Raw genomic sequence first — 22,390 nt, 5'->3', positions numbered from 1 at the left:
TTTTGGTTATGTTTACATGTCAACAAATATTAGAAGACGTGTATTGTTGAAATTTGTGGATTAATACTATAAAAAGGCTGTAATACACCTTATGGACCACCTAAGATTGATTTTTTCGTCAATTGAAGCTGTCAGTTAATTTTTTTATTGAATAAATGAATAAAGAATCAATGTTAGATGGAATTAGAACTGAATGATTTTGAATGAAGATAGGATTCGTTCTTTCAGGTTTGAAGAGTGAACTAATCATTTTTTTCATGAATGCATAATTTTTAGAGATCGATCAAATGAATAAACGACAAGCTTCAGTTTAGTAGCGCCCATCAGTGAAAATGTAGCATTTCATTTCAAATAAATTGATATTTCACGTACATGAATGCAACTTTCGTAAAATCAGAACACTCTTTACCTACTTTTACCAAAGAGGATTATTAACGAAGCTTCAAGAGATTAAATCATTGTTAAATAATTTTTTCAAGTTTTATATCTACAGACATATCCAGTATTTCGTATATTTTTACTCTCCATAGCAAAGAAAGGGTAATGTTTACCCGGTAAATCAAGTTTTTCAACCAAATATATGGCAATAGATTTCGGAAAAATAGTGAAACTTATTAATAATCAACGACTTCAACGTCAAACTTATAACAAAGAACCGCGAATCCGGACTTGTCTCTTGTCATTTTGCTCAACAGCTGATCATCCAACTCGCTGCGCGCAGTTGGCGCACTAATAACCGTTTTATTTGGGAACAGCTCAGGGGCGAGAAGCCCGGAGCTGTACCGGTGCATGAAGCACCAAAAAGAAAGCGCCTAATGTAGTTTCAGCCATTTCCTTATGTACTGAATGTAATCTGATAACACAGTAATTTAACTTAATCCTTTTGATAACTTTCAAATCACTGCTGATTTCCTAGAATTTTCGTTCATTATGAGAAAATACACAGGAAATGTAAACAATGACAGTTTGAGGTTATCGAGAATTGCATTTAACAATCAAAATTCGGCCATTCGCAAGTCATCGGTGCTATTCGTTTAACGTTCGGTTAACGTACGTCGATGATGATGGTATACGTGGGAGACCGCTAGTTTACGTAGGCCGTAAAGCTGACGCTAACGTTAACGTTAAAAACGGACGAATGAGCTTGCGTAGATGTCAATTATAACGTTAACGTTTACGTTCATGGCGGCACTTCAACTCTCTAATAACTTGAGTTTTACTTCTTTGGGTTAGATATTTTCATAACATATTCGGTTACCAGTGAACTATATTCACAAAACTTTTTGGATGTCTGATTAGAAAAATAGGTATTAAAATAATTTAGTGAGTATTTATATCAGTGTCATTCAGTTGGGAAACTATTTACCAATTTTCACTATAATTTTAGGTTAGGAGATATCTTTGTTCTAGATGAATTTTCTAGTGTTGGACGATTAAGAAAGGCAATGCGAATTTTCATTTCCATGATTTCAATAGTGCCGAGAAACCTGAGCAGAAGAAAGTATATGAGATTAAATTTCTGACATAACTGAAGTTGTACATGCATTACTGGACTTGCAATCTTCAAGAGATGATACGTTGGGAACATTTTGAATGAAAAGTAGTGATTTGACTTGGAATTTTGCAAGCAGTTGAAAGTGATCAATAATTAAACCGTTCGACAAGAATTTCAAATTTCGTTAATGAAATTACAACTGTAGAATTAATTTTCAGGCAGTCTCGTTGAGTTGGTTGTAATTGCTGGAAAATAATTTCTGTGTTGGCATTTCGAACTGCATAATATGTTTTCATCCAAATAAATTATCTCAAATAATTACATTAATTTATTTCCACAAATTACATAATTCATGTGAGTGTGATGATAGAATGAAATCTGCTGGTTATAAGTTCTTGTAAAATATTCATCAAACGACACCAACATGTTCAGGAAAGTTCTGGAGGAACCCGAGCACAATCAATGATCCCATAATTATTCACTACCTTCACAAATATCTCTATATTCGAATAAAATCTTCGATAACATTGCTTTCACAATAGAGTTTTCACGATGATTACTCATTTTCCGCCATGTTTGTTGACAAGTCGCAGCGCCCTCATCGGTAGTTGGATTCGCCTATAATTGACATCTACGCATGCTCCTTCGTCAGTTTTTAACGTTAACGTTAGCGTCAGCTTTACGACCTACGTAAACTAGCGGTCTCCCACGTATACCTTCCCTAATAGCACACAACGTCCTTGGGACGTCCAATTCATGTCCATTTAACGTCGGAACGTCCATGTACTTGATTTGTATGTCCTTTGGACGTCCGTTTCCGGACAGTTTTAGGACGTCCAAGATGGATATCCATTGTTAGTCCAATTTATGTACAATGTCCGTATCGGATATCCATTGGATGCCCGTGATGGACATAATACGGACCATATGACACATGTCCGTATCATGTAGTCCCAAAATGGTCCCTGACCGACTTGATACATGCAATGTCAAATATATGTCCTTACTGGATATCCATTAGTTGTCCGAGATGAACATAGTACGGACCATATAACTTTTCATATATATATATATATATATATATATATATATATATATATATATATATATATATATATATATATATATATATATATATATATATATATATATATATATATATATATATATATATATATATATATATATATATATATATATATATATATATATATATATATATATATATTACATGGTCCGTATAACGTCCATCACGGACACCTAGTGGATATCCGGTAGGGACATCTTTTGAATGTCCATACCGGATATTCACTAGGAGTCCGTAATGGACGTAATATGGACTAAATAACATGTATATATTACATGGTCCGTATAACGTCCATGACGGACACCTATTGGATATCCGGTAGGGACATCTTTTGAATGTCCATACCGGATATTCACTAGGAGTCCGTAATGGACGTAATATGGACTGAATAACATGTATATATTACATGGTCCGTATAAGGTCCATGACGGACACCTATTGGATATCCGGTAGGGACATCTTTTGAATGTCCATACCGGATATTCACTAGGAGTCCGTAAGGGACGTAATATGGACCAAATAACATGTATATGTTACATGGTCCTTATAACGTCCATCACGGACACCTAGTGGATATCCGGTAGGGACATCTTTTGAATGTCCATACCGGATATTCACTAGGAGTCCGTAATATGGACCAAATAATACATACATGTATATCAATGAACACCAAAATTTAATATTATTTTTCACTAAATTCCATTTTTCCGCTTTGTAGTATATGAATATCTTATGAATATTATATTATGTATAACGTTATGATGAACGAAGACTAAATACTTGAGTAATTACTATTATAAAATAATCTATATTTGAGTTTCAAGACTTCAGTTTTTATTATATGGTATTTCTGTATTAATCGACTACTATTCCATAAATCAGTTAACAATATAATGAATATGTTCCTACAAGTAGGTATATCGTATGGTCTCGGTAGCTAGGACGGTTGCACCGAAGACTCAGTAATGCGGTGTCCCCACGTACTCGCGAGTTCGAATCCGGGCCAAGTGTATAAACTTTCTAGTAAGTATGGATGAAATTGAGAACAACACAGAAAAAATAATATCTGCGTCTGAGTGTAAGACACCCAATGTCTAGGACATAAAATTCTAATAGATAGGATAGCCAACGTCGTGGTAAATTTTTGTACCGTTGAGATTGCTAATGATGGTCCCAACGGGATATCCATTGGACGTCCGCGATGGACGTCCGAATTCTGTTCAAAGTTGTGACATTTGTACGTCCCTCGGATGTCCATAGAACGTCCATTGTACCAGAAATGGACGTCCCATGGATGTCCGTAATGTCCGAAGAGGACGTCCTATGGATGTCCATAGGACTACTTTGTGCTATTAGGGTTAAACATCAACGTACGTTAACCGAACGTTAAACGAGTAGCACCGATGTCTTGCGAATGGCCTAATATTGACTGTTGAATGCAATTCTCAATAACCTCAAACGGTCATTGTTTACACTTCCCATGTATTTTCCCATAATTAATGAAGAGTTATAGGAAATCAGCATTGATATCTCTCTTTTCTACCACCCCCCTCTCTCTCGTGGGTATTCCTCGATGCGGTGAACGGGAAAACCACGTGAAGGCCTGTCCATGTATTAGAGAGTTGAAGTGCAGCCATGAACGTAAACGTTAACGTTATAATTGACATCTACGCATGCTCATTCGTCAGTTTTTAACGTTAACGTTAGCGTCAGCTTTACGGCCTACGTAAACTAGCGGTCTCCCACGTAGACCTTAAACATCGAGGTACGTTAACCGAAGGTTAAACGAGTAGCACCGATGACTTGCGAATGGCCGAATTTGGCTGTTGAATGCAATTTTCCATAACAGTCATTGTTTACATTTCTCATGTATTTTCTCATAATGAATGAAAGTTATAGGAAATCAGCATTGATTTTATAGTTATCAAAAGGATTAAGTTTTGAAACTTCGTTATCAGAATACATTCAGTAAGGAAATGGCTGAAACTCCACTGCGATTCTCATGTCTCTAACACTTAAACATTTCATTGATAATAAAATACTTCCAAGTTGAAAATTCTCTTTGTTATTCATATAATCATTAGAACATCAATATTTCAAATATTATTCCAGCTGTCGAGGCTCAATATTAGATATTAGATAAAAGAGAGTTCCAGCAAAATGAAATCAAAATCCAAATTGAAGGGTTATGTTTAACGTCTGACGTTTCATGATGGCAGCACTTCAACACTTCATTACAACACGTAAACGTTATATTTGACGTTAACGTGGCAAATAACGTCAAATATAACGTTAACGTGTTGTAATGAAATTTGAGTTGAAGTGCTGCCATCATGAAACGTCAGACGTTAAACATAACCTATCAATTTGGAATTTGATTTCGTTTTGCTGGAACTCTCTTTTATCTAATATTGAGCCTCGACTGCTGGAATAATATTTGGAATATTGGTGTTCTAATGATCATATGCATAATAAAGAGAATTTTCAACTTGAAAGTATTTTATTATCAATGAAATGTTTAAGTGTTAGAGACATGAGAATCGCAGATGAGTTTCAGCCATTTCCTTACTGAATGTAATCTGATAACGAAGTTTCATAACTAAATCCTTTTGATAACTTTAAAATCAATGCTGATTTCCTATAACTTTCATTAATTATGAGAAAATACATGGGAAATATAAACAATGACTGTTTGAGGTTATCGAGAATTGCATTTAACAATCAAAATTCGGCCATTCGCAAGTCATCGGTGCTACTCGTTTAACGTTCGGTTAACGTACGTCGATGTTTAAGGTATACGTGGGAGACCGCTAGTTTACGTAGGCCGTAAAGCTGACGCTAACGTTAACGTTAAAAACGGACGAATGAGCATGCGTAGATGTCAATTATAACGTTAACGTTTACGTTCATGGCTGCACTTCAACTCTCTAATAACGTAAATTCGTATCTTCCATACGACTAAAATCTGAGCCAGATAGCGCAAGACGTTATTCCATTACCGCATAACGTTATTAGCGTACGTCGGCGTTATACGCTTCTTCTATATTAGAGAGTTGAAGTGCTGCCATGAACGTAAACGTTAACGTTATAATTGACATCTACGCATGCTCATTCGTCAGTTTTTAACGTTAACGTTAGCGTCAGCTTTACGGCCTACGTAAACTAGCGGTCTCCCACGTATACCTTAAACATCGACGTACGTTAACCGAACGTTAAACGAGTAGCACCGATGACTTGCTAATGGCCGAATTTTGACTGTTGAATGCAATTCTCAATAATCTCAAACAATCATTGTTTATATTTCCCATGTATTTTCTCATAATGAATGAAAGTTATAGGAAATCAGCATTGATTTTAAAGTTATCAAAAGGATTTAGTTATGAAACTTCGTTATCAGATTACATTCAGTAAGGAAATGGCTGAAACTCAACTGCGATTCTCTTTTCTCTAACACTTAAACATTTCATTGATAATAAAATACTTTCAAGTTGAAAATTCTCTTTATTATGCATATCATTAGAACATCAATTTTCCAAATGTTATTCTAGCTGTCGAAGCTCAATATTAGATAAAAGAGAGTTCACGCTAAACGAAAGCAAAACAGAGATATCTCTGAAGCAAAATCAAATTGATAGGTTATGTTTAACGTCTGACGTTTCATGATGGCAGCTTCAACTCAAATTTCATCACAACACGTAAACGTTATATCTGACGTTATTTGTCACGTTAACGTTTACGTTCAGGCTAACGTTCTGTGCGCACTTCAACTCTCTATTATCTCTCTTTTATATTTTATTGATGCAGAAACAGAGTTTACAAGAAAAAGTCGTAAGAATCTTCTTGCAATCTTGCAGAGAAATTTTATATTCCTATTAGAACTCCGTTTCATGGATGAATATTCATATACGATACAGAGCCTGTTTACATTATATTACCAGAGACAGTTCTGGGATTATTGGATACACAAGACTCTTGATGCTCCAGGAACAAGCAGGAAATTTATAAAAACTTGAGTGTTACGTCAATAGTATATCGTTGAAATGTGAAGATCTGGAAGTTTTCTTGGGGATTGGATCATCCTAGAATCTGCAGTTCCCAGGACCTCAAGAAAACAATAACCAAGATTCTACCGAAATTGGGAGGGGCTGCTAGCTTGAGTGTTGTAATTTTCAAGAATAAATAAATAAATAAATAACCAAATATATGATGATTTTATTCCCAGTCAGTTTTTCTGGGTTCCTGTTCCCAATTAATATTTGGATTTTCTGATGCTTTGTTTGAATTTATTGGGGTTTGCCATATCTTATAATTTGTAGTGTGACCTTCAAGTAATCAATATCAATATCTATTTATCAAAATTAGGAGCAAGAGGAGAATTGCAGCTATAGTGGAATTAGCTTATGAAACCACACATTTCACACACATTCACATTTCACATAAAAAATTGAGCTGGATTTTTTTTCCTATTTTTTCCTGGAGTAGTTATGACCATGTCTACCCTACGGCGCCGGCTTATCATTGAATTTTGGGACACGTTGGTATTTCCCATTGAACTCTATGGGAACCCATAGAGGTTCCCATAGAGTTCAATGGTATTTCCAGAGTATTTCTATGCGTTGTATATATTATAATGTTCATCATAGAGTCTCTCTTGTCTCTGATGTTCATGTAATTTAGTTGTAATAAATTTTCTTGAAAAGGTGCTTTGTATTATTTTGGGTCCTATACTCTTTATCATCTTCATCAATGACCTATCCAACAGAATACAGCAACATATGATAAATTATGCTGATGATTTCAATTTAACCTTGAGTGCAAATACCATCCCCGAAATTTTAGACCTAGTGAAAAACGCTCTAGAACAAACTATGCAATGGTTCCAATCCAACAGGCTATGTATGAATGTAGAAAAAACTTGTGCCATTCTTTTAAAGACTGCTCAGTCTTCACAGACACTATCTCACATCCAACTCGATAACAACAAAGTTACTCTACAAAACACTGGACGCTTTCTAGGTCTCGTGATAGATGAAAATTTAAACTGGAGAGAACATATATTCAATTCTATGTACGAAACTTACTTCCATCTGCTACTCACTAGGAGTCTTAAGAAATTACTTGGACCTATCATCCATGAAAATGATTTATCAGGCGACATTAATTTGAATCCAGGCTAAGATATGGCATTTTATTCTATGGAAGTGCAAGCACCATGGGTCGTGTTCTGATGATACAGAAAAGACCTATTCGGACGATTATGCAAATGACCAGCAGAGAATCGTGTAGAGGAATATTCAGACAAAATAACTTGCTGACTGCAATTGCAATTCATATACAGGAGTGCCTTATTTTTGTATTCAAAAATAAACATTACTTCCAAACTAAATCGGTAACAACGTACAACACTAGAACAACAAAGTTGAAATATCCAAAACATAGACTAACACTGACCGAAAAGTAAGATGTCTAAAACTCTGGTGTATTCACTGATTCGATTTTGTTTTTAATTTCGTGGGGATATGGGATCAGTTTCGTTTTTCCCACTGTAGGTAGCGCTGTTCAGAATTTGACAGAGCATTGTCAATTGATATTTGAAAATAATTTGAATACTTTACAACGACTTACGAATATGCTGTATTTAAAAGCGATTATTGGTGTGTGAAAATGTATTAGTTTCGAGAAAGGAGTGTAGAACATTCATTCAACATGTAGTTCAGTAACTTCAGTTTTCTGTATGGACAATCAAGAACTACAGTTAATAATTCGGTGTTGTTGGAATTTGAGGCAGAACCAAATCAGATGAACGAACATTCGGGACGGATATAGCTAAGTTTTATGGCAACTTCAGCAGTATTTCAAAGAAACTGTATTGAAAATACGTAATGTAAATTGTGGGCATGTATTGAGAAACAGAAACATAAATCTATTCTAGTCTGTCCTTCAAGTATTCTTAATGAGTAGATATAGTGAAAATTCCCTTTCCGTCAACTGAATATATTGGACATTTGACCAATCAACCGTGTTTTATTAAAATCATATTGAACCCCCTCATTAATTCAATTTGTGAAACGGAAATTATCTTGAAGAAGAATAGTAAATACTCCTTCGAACCCTTATTCAACAGTGTTGAAATATCGACAGGTTTATTTTTGCAACGAAAATCAAACTATAAGTTACAAATATTCCTTAACAGCTGACAAAATGGGCCAGTTCATATTTTGAATTCGTTGATCGATGTTCGATATCAACGCACAACAAAACAAAACGAGAGAGTATCATTGGACTTCCTTTGGTAGAACAAGGATAGACCGAAGCAAATGACATGGTGGCGCCGCCACGAAACTGATCCCATATCCCCGATTTTCTGAAATGTTGATGCATGCAAAAAGTGACAAGTGCACACACCAGTGTTTTAGACATCTTACCGAAAAGGGACCAGAATACAGTTGCATTAAATATTACAACAAGGTTACAGATCACATAAGAGAAACAACAGCACTTAAAATTTTCAAAAAACAAATCTTCAAACTGTTGGTACAAATAGAACCCTATACTGTTGATGAATTTCTGATGTATGAGATGGGAGATACCTCAAACTGTTAATTACATACCTTGACACTATTTCATTTCAAGAAGTAATGTATTATTATGTTGCTACTTAATTTGAAATAAAGCTTATTATTATTATTATGACTTTAGCCTTGCAGCTTTCACACTCCTCTCCAGAGGAAAATTCACTTATCCCAGATATCTCAGATATCAAAAGGATTAAGCTCTGTTGGAGCCCTTTCCAGGTTGTCGGGCTCGTGGTGGTGGTCGGGTCCGGGTCGCTCCTCGCCTCCCTGCTGTAGGTTGGATTCCTGCTCCACCCGCACTTCCTGTCGGAGCAGACGGTGTTCCTCTGCATTCCCCATGTACTTGCGTACAGTTCTCGCCGTTCCGAGCAGTACCGCCTTCTGCATGACTCTAAAGATATTTTCGTCCAACTGAAGTTTCCTTAAGTTCTCTAGTAGTTTCTTCGGTATCAGGCCTGTAGATGAAATGACAATAGGGATGGTCTTGATATCTTTCAGCTTCCACTGTCTTCTGGTCTGTTCCTCGAGATCTCTGTATTTTGAAATTTTTTCAGTGTGCCTATCTAGAAGATTGTAATTATTTGGAATTGCCACGTCGATGAATAGTGCTCTGTCCTCATCCTTATTGAGCAATATGAGGTCTGGTCTATTGTGGGTTATTTTTCGGTCTGTGAGAACCGTGCGATCCCAGTAGAGCTTGTGATGTTCGTTTTCCAGCACAGCATCCGGATGGTAATTGTAATAAGGAACCTTTTTCGAAGTTAGAAGTTGGTGTTTTAGTGCCAATTCTTGGTGAAGAATCTTGGCAACAGCATCATGTCTATTTTTGTACTCCGTGCCCGCGAACTTCTGACATCCCCCGGTGATGTGCTGGATAGTTTCATGTGTGTGTTATGACTTTAGCCTTGCGGCTTTCACACTCCTCTCCAGAGGAAAATTCACTTATCCCAGATATCTCAGACATCAAAAGGATTAAGCTCTGTTGGAGCCCTTTCCAGGTTTTCGGGCTCGTGGTGGTGGTCGGGTTCGGGTCGATCCTCGGCTCCCTGCTGTAGGTTGGATTCCTGCTCCACCCGCACTTCCTGTCGGAGCAGACGGTGTTCCTCTGCATTCCCCATGTACTTGCGTACAGTTCTCACCGTTCCGAGCAGTACCGCCTTCTGCATGACTTTATAAATATTTTCGTCCAACTGAAGTTTTCTCAAGTTCTCTAGTAGTTTCTTCGGTATCAGGCCTGTAGATGAAATGACAATAGGGATGGTCTTTATATCTTTCAGCTCCCACTGTCTTCTGGTTTGTTCCTCTAGATCTCTGTATTTTGAAATTTTTTCAGTGTGTCTATCTAGAAGATTGTTATTATTTGGAATTGCCACGTCGATGAATAGTGCTGTGTCCTCATCCTTATTGAGCAATATGAGGTCTGGTCTATTGTGGGTTATTTTCCGGTCTGTGAGAACAGTGCGATCCCAGTAGAGCTTGTGATGTTCGTTTTCCAGCACAGCATCTGGATGGTAATTGTAATAAGGAACCCTTTTCGAAGTTAGAAGTTGGTGTTTTAGTGCCAATTCTTGGTGAAGAATCTTGGCAACAGCATCATGTCTATTTTTGTACTCCGTGCCCGCGAACTTCTGACATCCCCCGGTGATGTGCTGGATAGTTTCATGTGTCGCACAGCCATAACGACAGCTATCGTCCGCTACTGAGGCATCCTTGGCGATGTATCTCATGTAATTTCTTGTTGGGATCACCTGATCCTGGATGGCGAGCATGAAGCCCTCTGTCTCAGGAAACAACCTTCCGGAAGTCAACCAGTAGTTCGACGCAGATATGTCGACGTAATCATGGTTGACCTCATTCTGGTGCCTCCCATGCAAAGGCTTGCCAATCAGTTTCTGCATTTTACTTTCTGCAGAGTGTTCGACGGTTTCCAAGTGATCCTGGTGTAGCTTTAACGGTGTAGAAGTATCAGCAACACAAACTACTCGATGGAGTTCTGACGAAGCTGCCTTGCCCAAGAAATAGTTTCGAAGTCCTTCAATTTCCTGGGACATACGGTTGGACAAATCAACAATTCCTCTACCCCCAAGATGTCGTGGCAGCTCTGTCCGTTCTATTGAGCTTTTGGGGTGATGTTTATTGTGTTTAGTCAGCATCGTCCTTATTTTCCTCTGTAAAGCTGCTAAATCGGTGGTCGTCCAAGAGATAATACCAAATGAATAGCTCAGCGCCGAGCAAGCGTAGGTGTTGATCGCTTTTATCAGATTCTTGCTGTTAAGACCAGTTCTCATTATCCTCCTCAATCTTCGGGTGAACTCCTCCGTTAATTCTTTCTTCATCTGGGTCTGATTGATTTTTCTTGCCTGTTTTATGCCTAGATACTTGTATGTGTCTCCTTCCTTTAATGCTTCAATTTCTGCACCTTCCTTGAGTTTGAACGTACCATCTTCTATTCTCCCTCTCGATATGTTTAGCAGTCGACATTTTTCTAGTCCAAACTTCATTTTGATGTCTTCCGAGAATCCTTCCACCATTTTCAGCATCAGTTGCATTTGTTTTTTGGTAGATGCGAAGAGTTTCAAATCGTCCATGTAAAGGAGATGATTCAGTTTCATCATAGTTCTACTGCCGCTCTTGATGGAAAATCCGTAGTCCGTAGAATTCAATCTATGAGACAAGGGATTCAGGGCCATGCAGAACCACAGAGGGCTCAGCGAGTCTCCTTGGAAAATTCCGCGTCTTATTGGAATAGGTCCTGTTGTAATGGAGCAATCTGCTGCTTTCATTTGAAGACTAGTACGCCAGGTTGACATGGCGTTTTTCAGGAACTTAACAATATTGGGATCCACCTTGTAAATCTTCAAGATCGTCAAGAGCCATTCGTGAGGTATAGAATCGAATGCTTTTTTGTAGTCTATGTACGCAGCGTAAAGATTCCTTCGCTTGGAGAACGCTTGATTGCAGATAACTGAATCTATTATTAGTTGTTCTTTGCACCCTCGGCTGTCTTTGGTGCATCCTTTCTGTTGCATGGCGATGATGTTATTTCTTTCGCAATGGTTGTGAATTCGGTTTGATATGCACGATGTGATTAATTTGTACATCGTTGGAAGACATGTGATCGGTCGGTACTTGGATGGGTCTTCTGTATTCCTTTGGTCTTTAGGTAACAGGTATGTTGTGCCATGTGTAAGGAATACTGGCATTCTTTCAGGATTTTCAATGACATCATTTATTGCGGAGGTCAATTTGTCATGCATGATCCAAAGTTTCTTGATCCAGAAGTTCTGTAATCCATCAGGCCCAGGTGCTTTCCAGTTGTGCAGTCCTCTGATAGCTGATTTTACTTCTTCGATTGTGATCATGTCATGCTGCATCGGCTCATATTTTGTAGCTTCAGATTTTTCATCTTCAATCCATTCGGTAGCTCCATTGAACTGAGGTTTCGTTGATAATTGTTCGGTCCAGAATTGTTCAATGGCTTCCTTTGGTGGTAACTTTCCATTTTCTCCATCTGACAATGTGAGTGACCGGTAGAAAGATTCTTTCGACTTTTCGAATGAATTATTGTCTCTTTTCCGGCTATAATTGCTTTTATATCTCCTCAGGCGTTCTGCATACAGACTTAATTTTTGCTTCAGAGTGTCGAGGCAATGGTGAGCTGTAGCATTCTCCGTCTCTCGTTCTGTGTGTGTCCTGTTTCTATCCATGATCTCTTTGGCAGCTTTCACAACCTTTCTTCCTCGATTCCCGTTCAAGTACTCCGTCAGTCGTCCAATGTCTCTTCTTAGCCTTTCTGTTTTGTGTTGAAGACGTTTCTGCCATGCTGGCGCGTGTAATTTGTGTAATTTTGGACCATCGTTGTTCGTTCGGCGAATTTTTGCCCCTATGGTTTTCGCTGTCGTCAGCGCTGCACAGTGAAAAACTAGATGCAGATATTCCAATGAACTTCTGTTCTGTAGGTATTCAGGTAAAACGTCCTTATTCAAGATGTCGATTATAAGTGACAGTTTATTGGATGTATTGAGTCGTGGGGGTGCTACTCGATGAAGAGGATCTGTTCCTTCCAGTTCGGCAAAGTATCTCCTCATGTCAGAGTCAACTTGTCGGTGGAGCTCTTCCCTATCGTCCTGGTGTTCAGGCTCATTTGCTTTGCAAGAAGGACTTTCAGTATCAATGTCTTCTGGGTGTTGTTGCCCAGGTATGTGAATTTTATCAGAGGTGTTGGTGTTATTCTCTATTGCTAGCGGACGCTGAAGTTCTCGTTTAATTGCGTCGATTCGGGCCGTTGGTATTAGTTCATTTCTCAGAATTACGCGGTACTGGTCTGCCACTCGTTGTTCAGTGACATTGAGATTTGGGTAGGCAATGCAGAATTCCTCATGAAGCCTTTTCCTATAGTTGTTCGTGTTCTGCCCTAGTCCCGTGATGGAGTTATATATGCGCACAATAGTTTCATTCATGGACGTTGTCCACTTCATGCGCTTTCTAACTAACCCCGCTTGTTTGAGCACTGGCTGAATATCCTGCGCAGCACCTTCAGCGGTTCGAGTCGGCAATTGAATTGGACTCGATGGTTGCTGTTGTTGCTTTGGAGCTGTAGCTTCTTTTGCAGCAGGAGCCCGCTTCCTCAACATCCTGCCACCGACGTCCCGCATGCTGTCATGTCCAGCGCCGGCTCCAGACATGCCCTGACGATCCCCAGGCAGCGACTTGTTTCCGAGGCTTCTCGTAATCACCATTTTCATGGGTTTGTGCTCCCCTTTCTCGGTTTGGGTGAGGGGTAGAGAAATGAGAGCAGAAAGAGCACCCCTATAAAGGATGTGCAAGAGAGAGGAAGAAGGAATGGGACTGCGGACAGCAGGCGTGGCTGGCTGCACCGTCTACGTCGTTACGATGGCTACCTGGCAGGCCATCTACCAGATAGCTGCCAGGCAGGCCAGACTATTATTATTATTATTATTATTATTGAAAAGGTGTATTCACTATACATATAAATGGGAACTGTATAAAATTATCAGTACAAAATATTAACAGTATCGAACTATAACTAGTGAAACAATAAAAAGCATAAATATAATGAATTTAAAAATATTACAAGTACACGTCAGCTCTTAATAATAACGTCCAAGCATTTTTGTCGTATCTTTAAGTCATTTATGTGAAGCTACTGGTGCTGAAATAGAGAATACGAAAAAACTAACACTGTCTCTATTTCTTCGGCCTACACGTCCAACAACATAACAAGAGAATGGCACTTCCTGCTAAAATACAGTGCAGTGCGACTTGCCCAAGTTACTGAATACTTTCATTCACTAGGAATAACACCACTAACTTTAAAACAAAAATAATGCTATTGCAATTTACTTACAGTCCCTGGCCATATTATTAGACGCACTGATTCGATGCAAAATCTCAATATTGAATTATTAAATTGAATGTATATGTTACATATACTTCATCTGTAAATGATTTTCACATATAATATATCATATTGGATAAAAAATATTGATTTATTGATGATTAAACATGAAATTCTAATATTTTGCTGAGCCACCCTGTGTAGCTATGAGAGCTTCATACTATCAAAGCAGAATTGTTCGGTTTGCTGCATTCGAAGATAATGATTTCATATGTGGATTATCGAAATAACGTACGAACCTGAAGAATGCAAGACGTCCACTGGAAGACATAGTACTGATTCATACTTAAGTATTAATACTACAACATCAAAAATAAATGCCAAATAGAACAATTTAATGAGAGTCGTAGATAAAACTGACATTCTGTGGAAATGGAATTTAAATATTCTGCTTTTTCCTCGGGCAGTACCAGTAAATATAAAAAAAATTCTCAGTGCGTCTAATAAACTGGCCAGGGACTGTATAATAACTAAAAGTAAAATATTCAAAATTATGTGTTATGTTTACATAGTTTGCGCCAATATCTTATGACATAAATGTCATTCGTGAATTTACATTTTGCACGGCATGGCAACGTTGGATTTCAATGCTCTTTCTAGTCCATAGCAGAGAAAAAGTTTATCTCTGTCCATAGACATAGAGTCTATGTCTATGTTCTAGTCGCTCCTATTTTTTTGCTTGCCCGGTAACTGTTCCAGAGACAAACAATGATCAAATATCTAAGGAGATATTTTCCTTGCAATCTACTTTTTTATCTGTAGTGACCGCAACAGTCATCAAATCAAAATCTCAGAGATGAAGACGATTGGCACTGACTTTGAAATGTTTTATTCGAGCGGCATTCTATATTTCAGTCGATATCTGAAGAAAGAAATCTTTCACTATAACCTTATTGAATGAAACGATACATTTTACGCTTTCTTTTTGACCGTTTGAGCAGCTCCTGGGCAGCTCCGGTGCATCTCGCTCGAGCACCGACGCGTTCTTTTTGATTGGGGCGTGAAGCACCGGAGCAGCTCGCGTTTCCTTCCCCTGCCCCCTCTTGCACCAACCGAAATGCTGGTGCACGTCGAGGGCTTGAAGCATTGAACTCTTTCTTTAGCATAGACATATAGACGTGGACTGTGCCTTTCCTTTCTATCTATGCATGAAATACGGTCAAAAAAAGTGACAGAGAGAAACGCACGTCGGGCATTGAACTCTATGGTTCCCATAGATCAATGACGTCGGGAATGCAGTTGTCTCTTTCTAGAATATTGATTGGTCTACACTCACCTCTATGTGAACAAAAAAGAGACCACTGCATTCCCGACGTGCGTTTCTCTCTTTCTATAAAAAAAGCCAATTTCATGCTGACATTGCTCAGTCCATGTCTCTATGTCTATGTTCTTTAGTTCAATGGCTTGAAGCCCGTAAACAAACTTTTTGGTTATGTTTACATATCTTCACAAACCTTTTAGGGCTTTCACTCCCAATCTCTGAAACAAAATTAATTAAAAATGAAATCAACGATTTGCTCCTGCGTGAATTCTTGCACTAATTTGTCAGGAGCAAATTAACTAGAAAAAATTGTTGCCTGACAATGAACTTTCGTCTGATGAAGGAGTCTGATATAGACTCCGAAACGTTACGAAGAATTATAGTTTCAACGTTATTTATTTTGAGTTCATTGTCAGGCAACAATTTTTTCTAGTTAATTTGCTCCTGACAAATTAGTGCAAGAATTCACGCAGGAGCAAATCGTTGATTTCATTTTTAATTAATTTTGTTTCAGAGATTGGGAGTGAAAGCCCTAAAAGGTTTGTGAAGAGATGCAAAATCCTCCCAAAATAAATTTCAATCGATATGTTTACATATGTCAACAAATATGAGAAGTCGTGTATTGTTGAAATTTGTGGATGAATACTATAAAAAGGCTGTAATACACCTTATGGACCACCTAAGATTGATTTTGTCGTCAATTGAAGCTGTCAGTTAGTTTTTTTATTGAGTAAATGAATAAAGAATCAATGTTAGATGGAATTAGAACTGAATGATTTTGAATGAAAATAGGATTCGTTCTTTCAGGTTTGAAGAGTGAACTAATCATTTTTTTCATGAATGCATAATTTTTAGAGATCGATCAAATAAATAAACGACAAGCTTCAGTTTAGCGCCCATCAGTGAAAATGTAGCATTTCATTTCAAATAAGTTGATATTTCACGTACTTAAATGCAATTTTCGTAAAATCAGAACACCCTTTACCTACTTTTACCAAAGAGGATTAGTAACGAAGCTTTAAGAGATGAAATCATTGTTAAATAATTTTTTCAAGTTTTATATCTACAGACATATCCAGTATTTCGTATATTTTTACTCTCCATAGCAAAGAAATGGTAATGTTTACCCGGTAAATCAAGTTTTTCAACCAAATATATGGCAATAGATTTCGAAAAAATAGTAAAACTTATTAATAATCAACGACTTTAACCATAGACAACTTATAGATGGGAAACTCTCCTACTAAACGTTTGGAGGTGATTTTAATTTCATCAACACCCACCAGACAGCGCTCGCATCGTGGTTTTCGGTCTTTCGTTACGATTTCCATCATAAAGTAAGTCAAGTGGGTGTGTTCTGTGATTTCCATTTCCTCTGTCTCATAGACAACTTAAGTTGTCTATGCTCTGTCTTTCACTGTTGAACTGTCACAGGGGTAACATTGAGTTTTTGGTTAGCCGGGTGAGCGAATATTGGAATATTCTAAATTTCAACATGGAAAGAAATATGAGGTTGAAACCTAAGTGTTGTGTTCCAAATTGTGAGGATAGGACATGCAAGCGTCATCGGTTTCTGAATCCAGAAAAATATCCTACTCTCTTCAAACTTTGGGTGGAAAAAGTGAATAATTCTATCCTAAAAAATAAAACACCACAACAGATACGGAAAACATATCTTGTTTGTGATAGACATTTTCCAAAAAATCACAAAACAGAGGGCCGAAAAGGACCCGTCCTGGTTTCTTCCTGGTGAGTTGAATGAATTGATATGACATGGATTTGTGGTAACCGAATTGGTTATTACATAACTGTTTCGTTAACTATTTATTTCAAGTAATAAATTAATAAATTTTCAGATGAAAGTGATGATGTTCTGGAAATGCAAGAATGTACGAATGTTCCAGAGATCCATGAAGGCAACAATGATCTGATGATAGGGGAACCTCCTGGCTGTTCAAATTCCATCCACTTATTGAGACGAGGAGCAGTCAAGAAAAGGGTGATGATGAACATTCACGAAAAAATTTTACTGAAAAGACTGACTTATCAGAATAGAAAATATAATGTTTGGTTTTTTCAATTTTCGTTTTTCTTAGTGCCTTTACATGTCCAACCACTCATACTCACTATTATGATAATATATCATTCGAAAAAAATTCGATAAGATCATATTATCATATTTTGAGTGAGTGATTTAGAATTCAAAATAGGAAATAAATTGAAAGAATCAGAAAGGTGAGGCTATTTTAAATTTTCGCGCCAATTAGTACCATTTATCACCGCCAGTTGGCAGCATTTTTACAAATAACTCTTTCAACACCCACCAGGGGGCGTATTAAACCCAAACATTAGAGGGAGAGTTTCCCATCTATATGGGAATCTATATGGAATTGATCTATATAAATGTCTATGACTTTAACGTCAAACTGAAAACAAATAATCCAAAAAACCCCGAATCCGGACTTGTCTCTTGTCATTTTGCTCAACAGCTGATCATCCAACTCGCTGCGCGCAGTTGGCGCACTAATAACCGTTTTATTTGGGAACAGCTCAGGGGCGAGAAGCCCGGAGCTGTACCGGTGCATGAAGCACCAAAAAGGAAGCCCCTATTACTGAAGAAATATGGATGGTGATAAAGTGGCTGTGAAAAATAGTAAGCCAAACATTCTTATTATTGAACGTTTTTATGGAGGTTCTCATAAAGAATTGATAGATAATATTACTAAAAGTATTTCATCATTCACACTTGTAACCCTACCATCCAAGAAATGGCATTGGCGCTCAAGATGTGGTGCTATATCCTTGATGACATTAATTCCTGAAATTACAACAGAAAGGATTCTTTTCTGCAGCTCTGTTTTGAATTTAGCTGAATTGGTGGGATTGAGACCAGAACTGACAAGGTTGAAGAAGGTTATATACTTTCATGAGAATCAGTTAATTTATCCTATACAAGATATTAAGGCCAGAGATATTCAGTATTCATATAATCAGATAACCTCATGCTTGGCTGCTGATATTATTATATTCAATTCACATTTCAATAAAAACAGTTTTTTGTCTAATATTAAGAAGGTTATTAAGCTAATACCTGATTATCGTCCCAGAAATTTGGAGGATTATATCAAAGAAAAATGTAAGGTCTTATATTTTCCTGTTTCTTTTCCAAAAATGCCTGGAAACAGAAGATTAGCATGTGGTAGTAACATATTGAATATTGTTTGGCCTCATAGATGGGAATTTGATAAATCTCCTGAAGATTTTTTCAATATACTCATGCGGTTGAAATCTGAAAATATCAAATTCAAAGTTCATATACTTGGAGAATGTCATAAAGAGGTACCTGAAATTATAACTAAAGCTCAAGCAATGTTAAACGATGAAATTGTTCATTGTGGCTATATTCAACTCAAATCAATGTATTATCAAACTTTGCAAGAATGTGATGTTGTGGTAACAACTTCTAAACATGAATTTTTTGGAGTTGCAATGGTGGAGGCTACATACTGTGGCTGTTTTCCACTGGCCCCTGACAATTTAGTGTATCCAGAATTATATCCTAAGAATTGTTTATATTCTGATCTTGAAGATTTGTATATGAGATTGAAATGTTATTGCCTTAATCCTATGTTGTCCCGAAAAGATAGAACAATGTTAGAAATGAATTTAGAAAAATTCTCTTCTGAACAATAATACCCGAATTTTTGAAGATATTAGATCTAATATAAATGATTTGCCTCATTTCATACTATGGTGAAAGAATCTGCATTCAAGATATTGAATAGACTGTACCATTTTGAAAGGTGCGTCCATCAGTGGCTGACCAGATAGATATAAGAATTTTAGAGACATGTAGCAAATGCAAAGGGAATCTTGTCATGGAATGTGTGTATCTTCAAAATTGAAAATTTTTAGCAAATATGCTTGTTGTCGAAATCATAATTCTTTCTTTATATTACAAGTGGCCAAGTCAGGAAAACAAGTGAAATGTTTGAAAGGCTATTCTGTGTCATCCAGATAGTACTCTGTTGTTGTCTCTGATATTTGAAAAATATTGACAGGATTTGTAGGAACCAATGATGTTATGAGATCCTAAAAGTTTCAGATTTCTAACCCACTTGTTTTTTGAGTATGATGGGAATATGTACTAATGAGAAAAAAATTCACAGGAACTCGTGAACTGATTGTTCGAAATTTTGGATATATTTTGAGGGCTGACAGTACCTTTTAGAAAAAAATTAGGGCTTCATGGGTTGAAAGGATTCGTGAAAAATGAGATTTTATTTCTCATTTTAATTTCTAACCATACAATACAAATTTTTTTGGAACCTCGAAGAGAAGCGCGTCACCAAAGATTAGGTTACTCTATAATCTTTTAGGCAATAAGATATAGCACAAACACAACAACCAAAGAGTAACAACTCTTTGCAACAACTGTTATTTATGTGTAGAGTTTGGAACATAAATACAGTAGAACCCCGATTATCTGGGATCTGGGCTGCGGGTTATGCGTGCCATGATTTCTCATCATCGACATTATATTTTTGAAGTTCTATCAGATATCTACAAGGTGACAGACTTTCTTTCGAACGCATAGTTACGTAAAATACATATCCGCTTTACGTAAACGAAAATTAACATAATTTAAAATATACCAATGTAGAGTCCTTATTTTCATTATTTTGTGTAGTTTAGTTTTTTACTTATATTTTTTGTTCTGTAATCTTATTTTTACAATACATAAATATGAACAAAGTTTGAACTTGTGGGATCTATTTCTTTTTTTCCGTCAACTTTCTATTATTATATATGTATGTATAAACATATATTATCATGTTATAAATGAATGTTGGGACTTTCCGTGCTTTTCAATTATTCGTGTCTCGTCCGGTCCCGTGCAGCATATCCGTCCCGAATGTTCGTTCATCTGATTTAGTTCTGCGTTCTGCCTCAAATTCTTAGCTGTAGTTCTTGATTGTCCATACAGAAAACTTTTTTTTTTTTTTTTTAGTATGTCATTTATTTGGAAAAATTACAATCTACTCATAATGGTATTAAGTAATTTTGATGTAAGTTACAACATGAAAGTGAAATGTCCAGTGACATTTCTACTTATTCTGCACTAGTCTAGTGGTGCTGTGGGAGATCTTCAGGCCATGATTTTTTGAGTCTTCTGATGTTTGGTCCTCCTGCGTACAGATTCTGGATAAGATCGTTAGAGTGTCCCTGTAGTCGTTCTTGGTATTTAGCAGAGGCGGTTTTGATGACATCAGTTACGTATGGGATTTCGAGATCTTCATGCAATCTTTGGTTTCTGACGTACCATGGTGCGTTAGCTATTGTTCGAAGAGTTTTTGATTGGAATCTCTGAATTATTTTAATTCTCGTTGGTTTCGCACAACCCCATAATTGTACGCCGTATGACCATATCGGTTTTAAAATTGCTTTGTACACTGTCATTTTGTTTTGGATGGATAGTTTTGATTTTTTTCCGATTAACCAGTACATTTTTTTGAGTTTGATGTCAAGATGTTTTCTTTTTGCTGATATATGTTTTTCCCATGTGAGCCGTTGATCTAGGTGCATGCCTAGGTATTTTACTTCCTTTTTGGTAGGTATTGCTTTTCCATTTAAAGTTACTTTGGGGCAAGTGCTGGTTCTTGTGGTGAATATGACTTGGACTGATTTGGTCTGATTTATGGTCATCCTCCATGTTTTGTACCAGTTGCCAAGTTTGTTTAGGTGATCTTGAATGTTTTTGGAGGTGGCCAAGGGGTCGTCATCTGAGGACAGTATAGCTACATCGTCAGCAAATGCAGCAATGATTGTATTCGGAGTTTCGGGCAGGTCAGCTGTGTAAAGTAGGTACAGGAAAGGCCCTAGGACACTTCCTTGTGGTACGCCAGATTCGAGGGAAAAGTATCCTGATGTTTCATCATTGTATTTGACGGAGCACTTTCTATCGGAGAGGTAGGACTTCAGTAAAAGGTAATAGTTGTTATTAAGGTTTCTTTTTATTTTATAAAGCAAACCTGAATGCCAAACTTTGTCGAATGCCTGGGAGATATCCAGAAATACGCCGTTGCAATAGCATTTATTTTCAAGAGAGTTGGCTATTTCATTAACTATTCTGTGGGCTTGGTTAATTGTTGACATTTTTTGCCGAAATCCAAATTGGTAATCAGGAAGAAGGATGTTCGTTTCATGGTCCTCTTGAATTCTTTTTAGTAGCAGTCTCTCAAATATTTTTCCTGGTATTGACAGAAGGCTAATTGGTCTATATGACGCTGGTTCGTGTAGTGGTTTGCCATCTTTGTGTATCATAACCATGTGGGCATATTTCCATAATATGGGAAAGTAACTTAGATTTAGCATTCTATTGTAAATGGTGGTTAGGAACACTATTGCTTTTTTTGGTAGCCTTTTGAGGATCTGTGCAGTTATCAAATCATAACCAGGGGCTTTGTTGTTTTTTAGTTTGCGTATTTCAGCTTTCACTTCTTTGGGAGTTATTGATTTGATTGGTAACGATAATTGGCATGATGCTTCTAAA

The 22,390-nt window shown here is 37.1% G+C and overlaps 2 protein-coding genes and 2 long non-coding RNA genes across 4 annotated transcripts; all 4 read left to right on the top strand.

The window, feature by feature from the left end:
• Positions 1-1,202: 1,202 nt before the first annotated feature.
• LOC123318548 lies at positions 1,203-2,120 on the top strand. Its single transcript, XR_006538321.1, has 2 exons — positions 1,203-1,323; positions 1,388-2,120. It is a non-coding gene; the product is annotated as an uncharacterized LOC123318548 (long non-coding RNA).
• Positions 2,121-7,832: 5,712 nt separating this feature from the next.
• Positions 7,833-9,267, top strand: LOC123322572. The gene is made up of 2 exons (XM_044910516.1): positions 7,833-8,039; positions 9,014-9,267. Exons 1-2 carry the CDS (start codon positions 7,840-7,842, stop codon positions 9,183-9,185), a joined length of 372 nt encoding a protein of 123 aa, XP_044766451.1. The 5' UTR covers positions 7,833-7,839; the 3' UTR covers positions 9,186-9,267.
• A 7,782-nt stretch (positions 9,268-17,049) lies between these two features.
• LOC123319190 lies at positions 17,050-17,917 on the top strand. The gene is made up of 2 exons (XR_006538456.1): positions 17,050-17,586; positions 17,694-17,917. It is a non-coding gene; the product is annotated as an uncharacterized LOC123319190 (long non-coding RNA).
• A 378-nt stretch (positions 17,918-18,295) lies between these two features.
• Positions 18,296-20,695, top strand: LOC123308158 (glycosyltransferase-like domain-containing protein 1). The gene is given in 2 exon segments (XM_044890715.1): positions 18,296-19,519; positions 19,522-20,695. Coding segments are annotated over 2 exon segments (1,104 nt in total). The 5' UTR covers positions 18,296-18,459; the 3' UTR covers positions 19,566-20,695.
• The last annotated feature ends 1,695 nt before the right edge of the window (positions 20,696-22,390 follow it).

Source organism: Coccinella septempunctata, chromosome 1 (assembly GCF_907165205.1).
Source record: "Coccinella septempunctata chromosome 1, icCocSept1.1, whole genome shotgun sequence".
Taxonomy (NCBI): Eukaryota; Metazoa; Arthropoda; class Insecta; order Coleoptera; family Coccinellidae; genus Coccinella; species Coccinella septempunctata.
The sequence above is the reverse complement of the archived record's forward strand: the minus strand, read 5'-3'. Positions and strand labels throughout refer to the sequence as shown.

Excerpts from the sequence above, each read along its gene's own strand:
- LOC123322572 (XM_044910516.1), top strand. The coding sequence starts at position 7,840 with ATGCAAATGACCAGCAGAGAATCGTGTAGAGGAATATTCAGACAAAAT. Across the intron at positions 8,040-9,013 it reads AGACTAACACTGACCGAAAA|GGGACCAGAATACAGTTGCA; the intron begins GTAAGATGTCTA and ends TCTTACCGAAAA.